The sequence below is a fragment of the Sinocyclocheilus anshuiensis genome, unplaced genomic scaffold (assembly GCF_001515605.1).
Source record: "Sinocyclocheilus anshuiensis isolate Anshui unplaced genomic scaffold, SAMN03320099.WGS_v1.1 scaffold573, whole genome shotgun sequence".
Lineage (NCBI taxonomy): Eukaryota > Metazoa > Chordata > Actinopteri > Cypriniformes > Cyprinidae > Sinocyclocheilus > Sinocyclocheilus anshuiensis.
The window spans coordinates 196,654-209,052 of record NW_015539851.1 but is presented as its reverse complement, the minus strand read 5'-3'; the positions used below and the strand labels follow the sequence as shown (position 1 = coordinate 209,052).

The 12,399-nt window shown below is 40.5% G+C and overlaps 2 protein-coding genes across 3 annotated transcripts in view; both read right to left on the bottom strand.

Annotated features, from left to right (window-relative positions):
• Positions 1 to 3,512, bottom strand: part of LOC107684638 (CDP-diacylglycerol--inositol 3-phosphatidyltransferase-like) — a 6,388-nt gene extending 2,876 nt beyond the window's left edge. Inside the window, exons 1-3 of the mRNA XM_016480939.1 lie at positions 3,347 to 3,512; positions 1,364 to 1,498; positions 1,127 to 1,280 (exon numbers count right to left, since the gene is read on the bottom strand). Of these exons, the coding sequence (XP_016336425.1) occupies positions 1,127 to 1,280; positions 1,364 to 1,498; positions 3,347 to 3,389 (332 nt within the window). The 5' untranslated portion in view covers positions 3,390 to 3,512. The remainder of the gene's footprint in view (positions 1 to 1,126; positions 1,281 to 1,363; positions 1,499 to 3,346) is intronic.
• A 3,552-nt stretch (positions 3,513 to 7,064) lies between these two features.
• taok2a (TAO kinase 2a) overlaps positions 7,065 to 12,399 on the bottom strand; it is a 29,915-nt gene continuing 24,580 nt past the window's right edge. Inside the window, exons 16-20 of one of the 2 annotated variants that reach the window (XM_016480936.1) lie at positions 11,958 to 12,161; positions 11,618 to 11,857; positions 10,223 to 10,444; positions 9,209 to 9,391; positions 7,065 to 8,517 (exon numbers count right to left, since the gene is read on the bottom strand). In XM_016480936.1, coding sequence (XP_016336422.1) covers positions 7,636 to 8,517; positions 9,209 to 9,391; positions 10,223 to 10,444; positions 11,618 to 11,857; positions 11,958 to 12,161 — 1,731 coding nt within the window. In that variant the 3' untranslated portion in view covers positions 7,065 to 7,635. The remainder of the gene's footprint in view (positions 8,518 to 9,208; positions 9,392 to 10,222; positions 10,445 to 11,617; positions 11,858 to 11,957; positions 12,162 to 12,399) is intronic. The other variant, XM_016480937.1, reaches the window with a different exon arrangement.

The window sequence follows — 12,399 nt, the reverse complement described above, 5'->3', positions numbered from 1 at the left end:
CTGTGTTCGTCTCCCTTGGTTCATGCAAATAAAGTCCTGTCAACAGATTCTTCAGCGTCTCCTCGTCCCTCGTGTGTGTGCAACGTGACATTAACTCATTTGAGCTTAGTAATTAGTAGCCTACTAGCTTACATTTAATTTACAATATTTTGTTCATCATGATAATCTTCAGAAATGAACACAGCTTCTATGAATTTTGAAGCCTAAATATAAGACTAAGTAAAAAGCTAACGTTAGGCTATAAACAAACTACAGCACAGCCACATGATTACAACGTCACCACCACTAAACTTTTGGCAATTTTCAAAGTCTTTCAAATCTATTATTTGGAAACTGAGTTAGAATAATCTGCAAGGGCGTGTATATATATATAAACACAGTGAGGCTGTAAAAGCCAACCTTTGAGTAGATGAGCTTTCCTATTCAGCGTGATGAAATTTTATGTCCCCGACAACCTCTCTAGTCCCATTAACCGCTTTTTTCCAAGACACGTAAATGTTTTAAAGGGGTGGTTGACTGTTTTTTTTGGTAACTTTGCAGATATTGTTTATGATCAAACAGCAACATTACACACTAACTAACATTAAAAAAGTGAAATTGCCCAATTTCAACCACCCCTTTAAAAACAGATGTATGCTATGTTGTAGAATAAGACGTTAACATATATTGAACTTGTGTTAACCACAGACCTTGGCTCCTTTCTGAAATTGCATATTTCCCTGCTATATGGTAGGCAAAAAAAGAAAGTGAATGGAGTAATATGTCCAAATTCACAGTATTCATAAAAAAGTAGACAAAAAGTCCTTGGATGACCTCTAATGGACACTTTACAATCCCATGAGAGGATAGTAACAGGAAAAAGGCAATGAAGCAACACAAGTGATGCCGGTACGTCACATGACAATGACAACATGACAAAGGTAGTACATCCAGATTACATTCATTCTATATATAGACCATGCTTTTTAATGCAGCCCTTATTTCAAGCATTTAACCAAAAACTGTTCACATTAAAAACACATTGACTTTGGGATGATGGGACCAGAAATTAAAAAATGCCTAATTTTTCGGGATTTAGGACTCATTCCTGCGGCACTCTATTGGATAAAAGATGTTTTGAACACACCTGTGCAGGTGCAGCCAGTGGCTGGCCACGTCCAGACACATGCTGAGCTGAAACAAGAAAGTGTAGGATGGGTACAGCAGTGCCAGGTTCACCAGCAAACACATGGTCGCACAGCGGTCTGTCAACATGTCCAGCATGGCACCAAACTTTGTACCTAAGAAAAAGGCAGAGATGGGCATAGAGAGAGAAAAGCACAGAATGAGGAATAATGTACAACACAAAGCTGAATATCTCTACCTTGATTAAGAGCGCGGGCTGCGTGTCCATCGAAGGCATCCAACAGGGCACTCAGTAGGTAACAAAACACTGCCGGGCCCGGGCAACAGGGCATCAGGTAGAAGGATACCAGAGCCAGTGCAATACGGGCATATCCTATTGAAAGTGTGGAAATTAAAGATTCAAAGGGATTATGAGTGCACATGTACGGATGAACATAACATGGGGACAAAAATATATTTATCATGGCCACAAATTAGGAATTTGTTCCCTCATTTTACCCTCTAATTGGTAATACAAAGGTTTGATTTCATTAAAAGTAGGGAAGAATTTAGTACAATGTGGCCCCCGATTTACTAAAACAACAAGGGAATGAATTTAGAAGTCGTAGGAACAAATTCTTAATTTGTAGCCATGATTTAAATAAAACAAGGGGACTAATTAATAAAACAAGGGAACAAATGAATGCAACGTGGCCATGATTTACTAAAAAGTGGGAACAGATGAATAAGTTGTGGCCCCGATTCAAATAAAACAAGGAAATGATTTATAAAACATGGGAACTAATTTTTAATTCGTTTTTTTTTATTAGATTTTGAGATGTGCCTGTTGCACTCAAAGGTTGAGGCAGATGAAAACAAACATGAAGGGGCGGAGTTAAAGCAGAATAAATGATTTGATAAGTCCTGCATGTGTCATCATAGAGAAGTCATAGACCAGAATATCAGTATTTTAATAGATATATGAACAATTATATCATACAGAAACAAGCACAAACATTTGCTTGACCATCCACAACATCAGCATTAGCCTACAGTTACTGCAAAATTATTTACCTCCAACTCTCTTTGCAGAACACCAAATCCCTGTTCCCTGCAGCTCCCTCCTTCATAATCTGTTTTTCTTTTTCTCCTTGTAGCTGGAAATCAGCTTGCAGACAATTTGCGGGCTATATATATATTTTATAATTCCAGTCTTGCTCGAGAACTCCGGTCTGACGCACGCGGGTTCTCGCGTTATTTCCTTATCACTTCTTGCGTGTGTTTTGTTGTGAAACGTAATTTGCGGACCAGACAGAGATGTCGGCGATTCTTCCTATTGTGAAGTCATGCAGTGTGAAACCCCCTGCCGCCGATCCATCGTGCAATGTGAACACAGCAGCAACTGAATGCTACCCCAGATAGTCACGCAGTGTGAAAACAACGGCGATCCAACGAGTTTGAAAATCGTGCAGTGTGAACTCGGCATAAGTGCCTTGTGCTGCCCCAGCCACAACATCAGCATAACAGTTACTGCAAAATTATTTACCTCCAACTCTCTTTGCAGAACACCAAATCCCTGTTCCCTGCAGCTCCCTCCTTCATAATCTGTTTTTCTTTTTCTCCTTGTAGCTGGAAATCAGCTTGCAGACAATTTGCGGGCTATATATATATTTTATAATTCCAGTCTTGCTCGAGAACTCCGGTCTGACGCACGCGGGTTCTCGCGTTATTTCCTTATCACTTCTTGCGTGTGTTTTGTTCTGAAACGTAGGGATGGGCCATACCTCTTATTTTATTTTCGATCCGATACCGATATTTTCAAGCCCAGTATCGTCGATATCGATACCGATACCTGACTGCTACCTCGGATAGTCGTGCAGTGTGAACACAGCAGCGACTGACTGCTACCTCGGATAGTCGTGCAGTGTGAACACAGCATCGACTGACTGCTACCTCGGATAGTCGTGCAGTGTGAACACAGCAGCGACTGACTGCTACCTCGGATAGTCGTGCAGTGTGAACACAGCAGCGACTGACTGCTACCTCGGATAGTCGTGCAGTGTGAACACAGCATCGACTGACTGCTACCTCGGATAGTCGTGCAGTGTGAACACAGCAGCGACTGACTGCTACCTCGGATAGTCGTGCAGTGTGAACACAGCAGCGACTGACTGCTACCTCGGATAGTCGTGCAGTGTGAACTCGGCATTAGTTAACGTTAACTCTCTCGGTTGGCACTCACCGATCAAATTCGGGACGAACAGGAAGATGTTTTCTTCGGCCATGCTAACGAGCGTTTCTGTTTGGACGGAGCAGCCTGAAATGTTCTCTTCTAGGTTTCTGTGTTTCTATTTCCCTCTTCAAGCCCCGCCGTCTGTTGCTGGAGGACTGTGGCTGTGCGTGGCGCGTGCCGTCAGAGGAATCCTCCCCTTTAATTGGCACGCGCTCTGTGCTGTCACTGAACGCATCACATGCCACGCTGACCCCAAATCAGTCGCGTGTCAATGACAGCACCGTGAACTTGTGGGGGATGATCATCTCAACTGAAACATTACGTTTTTTCCATAAATTTGCACTATAGTACTTTACTTTTTTGACTGCTTTCATATCTATCTATCTATCTATCTATCTATCTGTGCAAGCAATGTCCATTAACAATGGTTTTATAGGTCAATCAGAAAAGCTTCAAATTAAAATTATGAATTGCAAAAATATGCATATTCAAGGGATAATAGTCAGTAGGCCATTAGTGCTAAATAAATCTGAATATGGGGCATTTATTTTGTATTAAGCGGTCTATAAACCTTAACATAACCATTCTAGAGCATTGCATAAGTTCTTATATTAAGCCAAGTTATTCACTGGTAATTATTTTCTAGTTCTTTTATCAAGTCAGGTTAAACACAAAAACCTCCATGCAAAGTTGTGGGAACATTATTTATGCTTATAAAATTATAGTCTATATCTCGGAAAAAAAAAATTAATAAAAAGAACATCTTAGTCTTTTAAGCCACATGTTGATGTTCCAACGTGAGAATTATCTTACTGTTTGTATCTGTTGTTTAGCTATCTTTAGATGAAAATGTTATTGCAATGCCCTTTACACATAACACTGCAGAGTAAAACAAATGTACCGAATGTAACTGCAAAATATCCTATAACTAAATGGAATCATTTTGTGACTAGGGCTAAAAATAGCCCTACACCAGAACCAACATGTGCTTTTCCCATTTAGTATTGCCTCTGTCTCTATGGAAACGGTCTTTTCTCTACCTTCAGTGCGCACTCTCACCATTCAGAAAACAGGCTAGAGCTAAAAGCAAAATGTGCATTAGTCCAGACAGATCACACAAGGTCATTTTGTTTGAATCCTTTTTTAATGACTTGTTAATCATTTTCTGTACAAGTTCTATAGCCCATGTGTTAGAGTTCTCCTGTAGTCATTTAACCTGAACGAAATTTGGCCTATTTGTCTGAGCTCCCTGAACAACCAAGCTCTCCATCACCCTTTCAAGCATCACCATTTTGCAATACATTTCGGCACAGGCTACACACACTCTTCCAGACACCTGCAGCTCCAGTTCTTCAAACACGGCAGGATGACGACAGGAATTTCATACATTTAACTTAAGTTTCCTACCACCAGATACTGAAACACCCCCTCAAGAGGACACACTAATAAGAATCCAGCATGTGTTGCTGTAAACACATTACATGGTAGCCCAGAGCTACAGATGGGCCGAGGATTTTTTTTTTCTCCTCTTCTGTCCATAGCTGTTAGTAAGGAAAGAAATAAGGGAATGCGGTGCTGGGAGGAAAACGTGTTTGGGAATGAACACTGAAAACGGAGTAAGAGGTGATCGGCCAGGCACAGGGGAGTGAGGTACTGCACGTCTCCTCGGTTCAGGAGAGCGAAGGGAGAGTCCGAGTGAACGCTGGTGTCCATAGAGAGCTGGCAGTGTGGGAGCACAAAAGATTTCGGTTTTCCCGAAGGAAAAATATAACATTACTGGCAAAATCGAGCTTCGTCTTTCACCACGTTCTTACGGGTATGCTGGAGATTTTGGTTGTCAGTGTAAACAGCTTGTGATGCCTTTTGTCCGTTTTGTGCATAAAATTTAAAATGCGCAAAAAAAAGTAATGCATTCCAGAAAAGAGAATGGAGGGAAAAAACCTGCTGGATCGAAGGGGGGTGTTTGAGACGCTTTACAGTCGTCTAGAAATGTTCTATACAGCTAAAATCTCTTTAAAAGTTCTGTACAAGTTTAATACTGGCTCTAAAATACTACTCTCCTGACAAAGCACTGCACAATAGACTCCTACCCTGAGATGTAACAAGGAATGCTGGGATAGGTAGTCCTTTTTGTTTTTAATCTAAAATGTAGTCTTAAAATTCTTACTGTGACACTGCCAACATTTCCCACCTAGTGGTAAGCATTGATTTAAATAAAACAAAAAAAAGTCTTAAAAAAAGTTGTAAAAAGAAAAATTAGTGTACAACACAAATATTACAGCGGCAGAAGTAGGTGTAATAATAATAATGACAGTATCTATTTTTTCCGTCTCACTTTCCAATTCACATAGCAAAATTATTATTACCCTATATAAGAGTTAGTGCTTGTATATACACATGTTGTATAAGTACAATAGAGATCAAAAGTGTTGAACAGGAAACAATCTTACGACTTTCGCTGTCAAACCTTTGACAGGTGATGTATTATACACCTATATACTCAAAGTCATATATAAACGTCTGTTGTGTATGTTTGTATACAAATGGTCTCTGTACATCAGTCTCATGCACGGAAACTTGTAACCCAACTCTTTTTTTTTTGTGGATATGTACATCATATTTACACAGTCAAGGAAATGGCTTATTAACCCAGCCAGGTTCAATCTCTTTTTAAAAGTAATTTTTTTCACACCTACGCTAAAAACAGACACTGAATTACAGCCCAGTTAAAACCAACTGCAACTTAAATGGCAGCTTGCCCTTATAAGGACAGTGGGTGGAGTTGCTTTAGGTCAGCTGAGCCTCTAGATGGCAGTATGACATGTGGCATCGTTAAAAAAAAAAAAAAAATCATACAAAAATCATTTCAAAACAAAAAAAACTTCCTCCTGTCCTTGACTCAAATACAAATTTACAGTTTAAAAACCATCACTGATAGACGTTCTTTTAGTATCGTTTTAGTGCTATCTACATAATTACACAAAAATCAGTTTAATCACCCTTTTAGTTCCTCAGTTTACACCTCTTCTCCCTGAAACATGCTACAGCACCTTCTATTGCATCCGACTCGTTCGCTCTGCTCCTGTTAGCAGTAAAACTGACATTAGCAGGACTCATCATCCTCTGGCTCAAAATCAAGTTACACTCATCAGACAGAGTCAATGAATAATTATGCCATCGTTCACCCACCCTCGTGTCATTTCAAACCTATATGCTGTTATTTCATCTGCGAAACACAAGAGAGAAAGAGCTCAAAGAGCGAGTTCACCTAAAAATGAAAATGTTGTCATTTCAAACCTATAGACTTAATTTCTTCAGTGGAACACAATAGAAGATTTTTCAAAGAATACTGGTTACCACTGACCTCCTTGCTGACAAATTTCTCAAAATATCTTCTATGTTCCACAGAAAGAACATAGGTGAATAAACTATGAAAAATCTCTTTAATGCAGCTCTTTTCCATATAACGTAGGTTCACAGCTCCAAAACAAAGACAAAGCGCATGTTTGGTTCTGCAAAAAGATGAATGCATGAGTGTACTATTTCTAATGAATTTTCAATTTCAGTCTGCTCAAACAAAGCAGGTGGACAACTTCAGAAAACTCTGAATATAGCACAAAAGTCAAATGAACTACTTCTATGGTTCTTCTATGGTGTATTTGGGTCTATTTTAGATCTTAACAGAACTTGTTGCATAGAAAAGTGCTGCTTTTAAAAACACAAACAGTATGTAGGGCTTGTAACAACGTGAGAGTGAGATCAATTTCTCTATTCCTTTAAAAATAAACCCAGTCTTTAATTGAATTGCACTAAACGAATTCAGCTTAATATGATCCAGGATTAAGCATTAGATAATATCTTGGAAAAGTCTTTTAAAGTTCAAATCTTAAAACTTAAACCTAGATGTGCAAGAAAAAACCTGGACATGAAAGCAGAATTCAATGGTTCTGTCTGACGGTTTAAAAATAAAACGAAACTAAAATGAACCGGCTGAGGATGAGCCCAATCTACAGTATTGGCACCACTTACGTTATTTTCATCTCTTCCCTCCCACACACTCAACAGCATAGCTTTCTGCTCCTGTTACAGTACATCTCTCGTCTCTCCTGTTCCTGATCTAAACCCTGAGCCCTCCCGCATCCCAAAACCCTGAGATCTATCTTCTTTTAAGTAAAGGTGCGCCCTTCTAAATACAGTTTCTCCAATCTGCCTCCCAATTGGACTCCTAAATGAGCTACGTGAAGGCCTTTTCTCCTCAAAACGTTCGCCTGCACCATCTGAACTTCCTGCCTGACCCTCTACGAGTAGGAGAGATGGGATCCATTGGAGATGTGCGATGTCACCGACGTACTTCGGCTCAAAGCTCCATCTGCGCCCGACCCGCCGGCACCTCCACCCGAGGCTGTTCTCCGAAGTGGCCCTGGACTGTTTCTCAAAGCCATCAGGCTGGGGCCCCTCACAGCCAAGCTCTCGCCCCTTCCTCCATAGCCACTCTGAGAGGAAGAAGAGGAGGAGGAGGATGGAGGAGAAGATGAGGAAAGGGAGATGGGCGGAGGAGGAGGTGGTGGAGGGAGGAGAGCAAGGGACTGGGAAGAGGCATGGGAAGAAATGTGATGCGAGTGGCCATGAGAGGAGGATGAAGATGAGTGGTGGTGGTGGCCTCCTCCTCCTCCACTGCCTCCTCCCCACTCTCTCTCTCGGCTGTCGCGGTACAGTTGTGGCGTGCTCTGGTGGTGGTACTGCTGCGGCACGTAGCGGAGGTGATGGTGCGAGGACGAAGACGATGCTGACGAGGCGGAGGAGCGATTGCTTGGAAAGCCACGGGCGCCCATGCCGTCTAAATCCCTCTCTCGGCTGGAGATATGCTCCCCTTGGCTGAAGCCGGCTGTACTGTTTTGACTGCGCCAAGAGGGCGGCGCCGCTGAGTTTTGGATGCCGTGGCTCCACTGGCTGCCTGAGCGGGGCACGGGACGGGACGGCCAGCCCCCGGGTCCGGATGAGGGAGGGTTGGGGTAACCCTGATTGTAAGCCTCAGCAGGGATGCCGCTCAAAGCCATGTTACTAAAGCCCAGGCGCATGCTTTCCGAGTCAAAGGACTCAATTTCTCGAGCTTGGTGTTCGAGCAGAGCCCGGATTCGCTCAGAGCGCTCGTTCTGCAGAGACAACATCTCCTCCTCGATCTGAAGAGAAGCAAAAAGGTGACCGCAAGAAAAAGAGTGAGAAAAGTGGGCTATGCATTTGATGTTTATTACAGTATTATAGTGTCATCTTATTGAAATCAATTGTGAGTTAAGTTTCATTTATATTATTATCAATGCTGAAAACAGTTGTACTGCTTAATATTGCGTAAACCATGAAATAGTTGCAGGATTCTTTTGTAACATTATAAAATGTAATACTGTCATTTTGATCAATTCAATGCATCCTTGGTGAGAAGGATAATAAAAAAAATAAAAAATAAAAAAAATCCCCAATTTTGAAAACTAGTGTAAATAATACAAGGACAGTTAACCCCAAAACGAAAATTCTGTCATCATGCACTCACCTTCAAGTTCTTCCAAACCTGCAAGAGTGAGTTTCTTCTGATGAACATTTAAGAAGATATTTTGAAGAACGCGAAAATAAAATGCTATGGAAGTCATTGGGGACCAGAAATGGTTTGGTTACCAATATTCTTCAAAATATTATCTTCTGTGTTCAGCAGAAGAAAGAAATTCGTACAGGTTTAGAACAACATTGTACGTAAATGATGACAGAATTATCATTTTTGGGTGTACTATCCCTTTAAAGCAGAATATTAGGTTTTTGAACAGGTTTTTTGCCATCATAACCAATTCATTCAGGAATATTAAACCCATTTCTCTCTCTTACCCTCTGCTCAAGGAGAGCTCTCCGTATCGACACTCTCTGCTCCAGGTCTTTAACCTCTCTCTCATGTTGCGTGTCTGTGTGCATCTTTATTTTGCTCTGATAGGCGTTCAGCAGTTCCAATTCCTGCTGCAGCTGCATGCGCAGCGCTCGGTACTCGTCCTCCTGAGTCTCATCCAATCGCAACTGTTAGGTAAACAAAAGAGGCAGGACATCAGTAGAGAAGCAGCCATTAAAGAGATTTAGGTCTAGTGTGGTACAGGAACTGTGGATTAAGTGGGAAAACCTCATGAAACATGTCAAGAAAATTTCCCGTCATATTTTACTTCAAAATCTAAATAAACAAATAATTTTATTTTGTTAAAAGAAAATTAAGCATATTTTAGGTCCATTAGTTTTTTTTGGTTTTGTTTTTCACATTATTGTGATGTAAAAAGTAAATGATATGAAAAAGATACATTACTAAAAGCACTGACTTACTGCCTTTATATTATGCAGACTAAAAGCCCGTTCACACCAAGGACAATAACTATAAAGATAACGATATTAGCGTCCACACCAGCGGACAATATTGTCTGTTTATTCTAAGCGCATGCTCGTCTACCGCTTTAAAATCTCGAGCTCTTTACAGCAGGATGGATTCTTATTGGCTGTCAATGTTTGCATCGTTCATCAGCTGGAAAAAATCGTTCTGAAAGTGATTCCAACAATATCGTTTCTCTGTGCCTTTATCGTTATAGTTGTGGTGTGGACTCTGCTATTCTTTAATATTGAGAACGATTTTTAGAGCTATATCTTTATCGTGCTTGGTGTGAACAGGGCTTTAGTATTGTAATACTATTAAAAATAGTATTACAATAAGCCACTGAGAATAATGGGAATGGGAAATAATGTTCTTGACTGGTTTATGTGAGATTAACTCAAATATGTGTTTGCATACATGCATTATTCATTCTGGTTACTGTGATTGTGCACCACTGAAAGTGAAACAAAGCATTAAAGAAGGTCTCTCCTTGCCTTACTCACAGCCTGTGTGGACAGCATGTCTTTGATGGAATGGTCGTACTGCTCGGCCAAGATGGCCAGTTTACGTGTTTGCTCCTCTTTGAGTCTCTTCAGTACGGTTTTATGCTCTGATTTGGCCGTGGTCTCCAGCAGGTGGTTGCGCAAGGCTTTGTATTGTCGTGTCTGAATCTTACAGGTGTCTTGGAACTGACGTTTGATCTGGAGCTCTTTCGTCTGAAAGAACAAAGTGCAAGAAACATACTTGAGCACTTGACATTTAAGCAAACAAATGTCTTCTATTCCTCTGGTATGTATTTACATCACTAGAATGTTTGATTAGGTGTCATTTAGATGGTTCAGTTTAACAGAAGTTCTCTGTGGTATCTTACCCTTGCAACTGCCAAACATGTCTCTTTTCAAAAACAAACTTCAGTCAGTGAACATTAGAGTTGTGTGGCACTAAAATCTGAATTCAGAATGCCTTTTAAATTCCAATTCAGTCTGAATTTATATAACAAACCAGATGCATTGGAATGCATTTGAATGAAGTAGAATTAAAAGTGGACAAAAATAATGATTTAATGATTTTTAGACCATGTAAGAAATTAAATTCCCAAATTGCTCTTTTGCGCAAAGTTCTAGATGATAATTAATAACCTTAAAAATAATAATAACTAGTAGGGCTGTGCGATATTGAAGAAAAATGCGATATGCGATAATTCATTAAATAATGCGATATTCGATATGCGATACGATAATGCTTAAAGTGCCACATGCTCAGATGAAACAGTTTTACTCAGCTGTTGCTGAGTCAGTTCTGTGAACTTCTATAACTATCTTGTGTCATATATATATATATATGGTTATTTGTATGTATGCATGTATCAAGAGCTCCTGTAAAACCACAACAAATTCCTTGTGTTTGCGCACACTTAAGTGGTGAATAAAGCTCATTCGGATTCTGATTCTAATAAGAAAGCACCCCTACAACAACTTCTGAAAGTGAACGGTAGTGTTTTACTCAAGCATTACATAAAAATGTCATTTTAACATGAGTTTAGGAACTGAATAATAAAAAGGAAAAATAAAACACTGCTTAGTATTTACTCTTTGAATTCAATATGCACTGATTCTTATTATAGCTACAAAAGTTATTTAGGTAAGAGCAGTGAGTGATTTTCTCTTTGTCTTTTGTTCATGGCCCCAAATATTGCAAGCTGTAGCGATATGCATATTGCGATATGTACATTTGCGATATTTCGATAATTTCGATATATTGCACAGCCCTAATAACTGGGAAATAATCTGTTCATTTTGCAATTCATTGCATTCACTCGTAGTCATAAAAAAATTCTGAATTTAGTCCAACCCTGTTGTGCATCTCACAAACACTAAACATCCCCTCACCTTTAAGCTCTTGGGTTGCTGGCGGACCTCCACAGCGTGTTTCTGACGGAGTTCCTGCTCACGCCGCTTATTATACTCCATCTGGTTGGCCAGTTCGCTCTGGTGCTGCGTTCGGATCAGGTCGGCCCGAGTGTGCTGGACCAGCCCCAGCTGCCTGAACTCCAACTCTTGAGTGGACTCGTGATGTCTCAACAACATGGCACACTCGAGATCCTTCTGAGTCTGACGTTTATTCAAGTCCTACATGGACAAATACAGATATAGCAAGAGATCACAGACAAAAAGTGAGGTAGAAAGCAAAAAAGAAAGGGAAAAGCACTCATAAACGTGTTTGTCTAACCTCTCTGAGCAGGTCCTGCTCTAGATTGTGTCTCGCGAGCAGCATCTTTCTCTTATATTGTCGGCACTGCAGCTCATAATACTGCCTCTGTCGCCGTAATAACGAAGCCTCTTCCTCAGCCTGGATCTGCTGCAGACACTCTTTCTGCCTCACCAACCATTCCTGCTTCTCTCGCTTCGGCGTGGACTGGTTCTCACTCAGCTCCTGTTGCCATAGTAAAGGATTTTAGAGTGACAAAAGCAAGTTAAGGATAAGTAATGGGATTGATGAATATGACGCAAAAGACATGAACAGTTTGACCAATTTAATATTTATTGCTACATCAAGTAGAGTTACTCTGAATTCATAGTCATGAAGCCATAAGGAGAGTTGACTCTTCGACAGCGTACCTCCTTGAGTTGCTCCTTGCGTTGCCTGTACTGGCGTTTCTGTGAATCCAGCA